Genomic DNA, 3,842 nt, shown 5'->3' with positions numbered 1-3,842 from the left:
GCGTTAAAGACACTATATAAATGCAAGTTGTTGTTGTAGCGGCTATTTGACTGTGGGAGGTGTCGCAACTAGGCATTAGCTGTAGAACCCTGGCTGATTTGCCACCACCATACCCGAGAAGGGCCGAGATCACTAGTACCACCCTCTCCCCCCCCCCCCCCCACTTTCTTCCGCTCCAGCTGAGATCAGCTCCCAGCCCAGCTCTGAACCTCCGAACTTCTGGTCGGTCCTGGATCGCAAAGGTGCACTTTCCAACTCAGCCACCAAGGGGAGCCATGCCCACATGCTCCGAGCACTGAACGCAAAAAGAATTAATAAGTCAGCTCAAAGTGTCTTCAATATGCCATTTTATTATCTTCCAGTGAACAATATAATTCTTTCTGCACTGCAGCATACAGAACAGTGACACCATTATATAAATAAAAATTAAACCGGTATCTTAATTTTTTTTTTTAAAACTCTACGAAAAAAAGGCCATTCTCTGAACAATATACAACACAAATTCAAAAAAGGAAAAATTGTGACTATATTTACAGTTACTGTTTAAGATTAATGAATTGCTTAAGAGCGACATTCATTTTAAATCTCCTCTGCAGCTTTATTGCGAAAAATACAAATTTCTTATATAAAATCCAAAAAAATACTATTACAAAACCTTTTAGAAATGGCAGTGTGTCATTTATAAACTGGTTATTTATTGATTTGATATTTAATTGTTTTTATAACAAACTTAATGCATCTCCCAAGCATTAATGTTCTTGAGGTAGTGCACTCTTTAGTCAGTATATGGTAAAATACTGAATATACATTACAAGCAAGTTCTTATTTACAAATAATTCTATTACAACTTTTAAATCTGCTTTGGTAAACAAAAAAAAACAAGCAATTCCATTGTGCAGTCCTGCTAGAATCATTTTTTCTCTTCAAGAAATTCTGACCTTTAAATGTTACATTCACTACAAAAAAAGAAATTGCATTTTTTCAATATATTTGGATTAAGAGTTTAGACAGAATGCAAAACAAAATTCAAACGTCGACTATTATCCAACAATTTTTTTTTACAAATCGTGCTCGTTTGAATAGATCGTTTATATTTAAGAAAACAAAAAATCAGCAGTCTTGCTTTAAGACGAATTCAGGTCTTGAGACTGAATTATGATCCAACCAAGGTTCTTCCTCCCCTCCCCCAGGTCCTAAAGCGAGTCAGATTACCTCATACGTGTCCAAAATAAATCCTGTTTCTTTGTACCAAATTTACAGTGTTCAGTAAGACAAATAAAACCGGAGCAAAACTCAGAGGCAGAGTCAATTCTAATTGATAGGTCAGTGAACTCAAGGATTGGACTGGTAGTTACATCTTGGGCTGCTAGTTACAGTGAAATATTAGTTACATCTCAGTGCTAGTTACATTTCACTGGGGCGTTACAGTTCTTACACCAAGCTCGGAATTTAATCCAGCATCAAACTGAATTCAAAAAAAAAATACCCCTTTAAATGATGCATTTATTCCTTTGAAAAATGCAGCGTTCAGTTCGAAATCCTGTTGGTTTTCACCCAAGAGAAGGGATTTTTTTTCTTGTTCTTTTGTCCAATATGAAATTCTTTTTTAAAAAAAAAACTAAATCCAACCCAGCCCTTTCTTTCTGTAGAAAGTTTGAACAGGTTTGAGAGAATGGGAGGGATTTGATTTCAGATACTTCAGTGGCATTTTAAATGGAGGAGGGAGTTTCATGAAATTATAAAAAGAAATCTGGACCTCAATCAAACACAGAGTTGCCGCCTTGTGACTCCCAGTATATATATATTTAAAAAAAGACACCAACAAATAAACAATTACCAGGGAGAAGCTAAATTTCCTCTCTCATTCTGTCTTTGCCAAAACACCGCAGTCAGAGAGGCAAAAGGGCAAAAAAGCTTTTCCAAAATCAGATTCTTGTTTCCATAAATATTTAGAATTGGTGGGATTTTAAGATTTATTTTCAAGACCCAGATTACCTCTGAACCCGTTTTTGGGAAGCAATGGGACCCAGAGGAAACCCCCTCTCTCTCTCTCTATCTCCCCATCTAGAAGATCTTCAGTCTAGAAGATCTTGAGTCTCTTTCCTCCCCCTACAGCTCTGCCCCCCTTCAACACCCTTTGGGGGGGCTGGTCTTTGGAGAGGGGGCAGTACTTGATGGTGTGCGCGTTGTCCCCATTGGCGTTGCACAGGGGGCAGGTGTAGGCTCTCAGGATGGGGCAAACCACCCGGCCGTCCGGGGTCTTCAGGACGTGGGATCCGTAGACGTCCTCGGGCGCCCCGTTGTTCCGGCAGAAGACGCAGATCTTGGGCTCTTGCTTGGCCCGGCCGCTGGTCTTCCTGAACGCCCTCCTCTCCAGCCCCAGGAGGTCGAGGGAGCCGAAGGGGTCGAGCAGCATCTCGGGCTCCTGGTGGCCACCGCTCGGCGGAAGAGCCTGGAAGGGGTTGAAGAGGGAGAAGCTCTCCTCCAGGTCGAGGAAGGTCCTTCTCGGGTTGGGCGAGGAGCAGCAGCAGCAGCAATCCAAAGGTCCATCCCCATTCCCAATGCAAGGGCAGGTTGAGTCGTCCAGCCCCAGGGTAGCCTTGAGGGACTCTGTGATGGAGTTGGAAGACCGTGGTACGTTCCTGCGGTTCTTCATGACCAAATTAGACAGACCCAGGTAGTCATTCCAAAAGTTAAAGGTGTAATCGTAGCCGCTCCCGGCGCTCAGATAGTTGGGGTTCAAAAAATCCATGCCGGCCTTTCCAATTCCAACTACCCTTCTAATTCACAAAAAAAAGGGGAATGAACAGCGTCTCCTCCACCCTTAGTGCAATGAAGCTCTTGTTCTTTTCTCTCTCTCTCTCTGTTTCCAGTGGTCTGTTGCTTCTAATCGTGCCTCCCGAGCTTAGTGCTGAACGAGCCTCTGTTTATAGGGTTTCAGGAGGTGGGTTTCATGAGAGGAGGAGCCTCCAGCTTCAGCAATCCAAGTTCATGATCAGTCCCAACACATTCCTACAGAGAGAGTCGGAAAAAGTGCAACGGATTAGCTAAAAAAAAAATGACCTGGAATTTGTGTGTATCTGTTTCTATATGTGTGTGTGTGTGTGTGTGTGCGTTTGTACATTTCTGTGTGTACACCTGTATATTTGCTTTGTGGGCGTGCAGCGCACATACAGGCGCATTTGAAAGTTTTGTACGTGTTTGTGCATGTACGAGCTGATCCCAGTATCTGCTGACACGCGTGTGAGAGTGCATGGGAGAGCGGGAGTGCAAGAGTGTGAGTGGGCGAGCACGAGTTGTGAGTAGGACAGCATGAGTGTGAGCGTGCGTGAGAGAGCACGAGTTTGAGTGTACATGAGAGGGCACGGATGTGAGTATGTGTCTGACAGAGCATGAGTGTGAGAGCACACTTTCCCTCACACACTCATCTCTGCAGTACTTCAACTGGAATACATTTTGATATTTATATATATATATATAATATTAAACACAAAATATTCTGCATTTGTCCATCAAGGCGATCGGTGCCTGCAGGGGCAAAGACCAATGGACCCTCCCTCAAAACTCTACACAGCTACTTTTATATTGACGCCGATTTAATTGGGAGGAGATTGCGTTCCGTGACATTGACGCCAGCACCTGGCACAGGCACGAGGGGCCGAATGGCCTCCTTCTGTGCTGTACCACACTATGATAATAAATCCGTCTCCCTCATCCCAGAGGCACGAATCCTGGAAAAGCTGGCCCTATGATCCTGCCGCTGGGAGAGAGGAGACAGATTGAGCTCGGAGCAAGGCCAGTGGGCCCCACAATCGAAACAAACAGTGGCAGTATAAGAAACA

At 43.8% G+C, this 3,842-nt stretch overlaps 1 protein-coding gene across 1 annotated transcript; it reads right to left on the bottom strand.

Moving 5' to 3' along the window:
• Window positions 1-334: 334 nt before the first annotated feature.
• Window positions 335-2,928, bottom strand: nanos1 (nanos homolog 1). The gene has a single exon (XM_067985779.1). It carries the CDS (start codon window positions 2,750-2,752, stop codon window positions 2,081-2,083), a length of 672 nt encoding a protein of 223 aa, XP_067841880.1. The 5' UTR covers window positions 2,753-2,928; the 3' UTR covers window positions 335-2,080.
• Between the last annotated feature and the right edge of the window lie 914 nt (window positions 2,929-3,842).

Source organism: Heptranchias perlo, chromosome 1 (assembly GCF_035084215.1).
Source record: "Heptranchias perlo isolate sHepPer1 chromosome 1, sHepPer1.hap1, whole genome shotgun sequence".
NCBI lineage: Eukaryota > Metazoa > Chordata > Chondrichthyes > Hexanchiformes > Hexanchidae > Heptranchias > Heptranchias perlo.
Note: the sequence above shows the minus strand (reverse complement) of the source record. Positions and strands in the feature narration are given on the sequence as shown.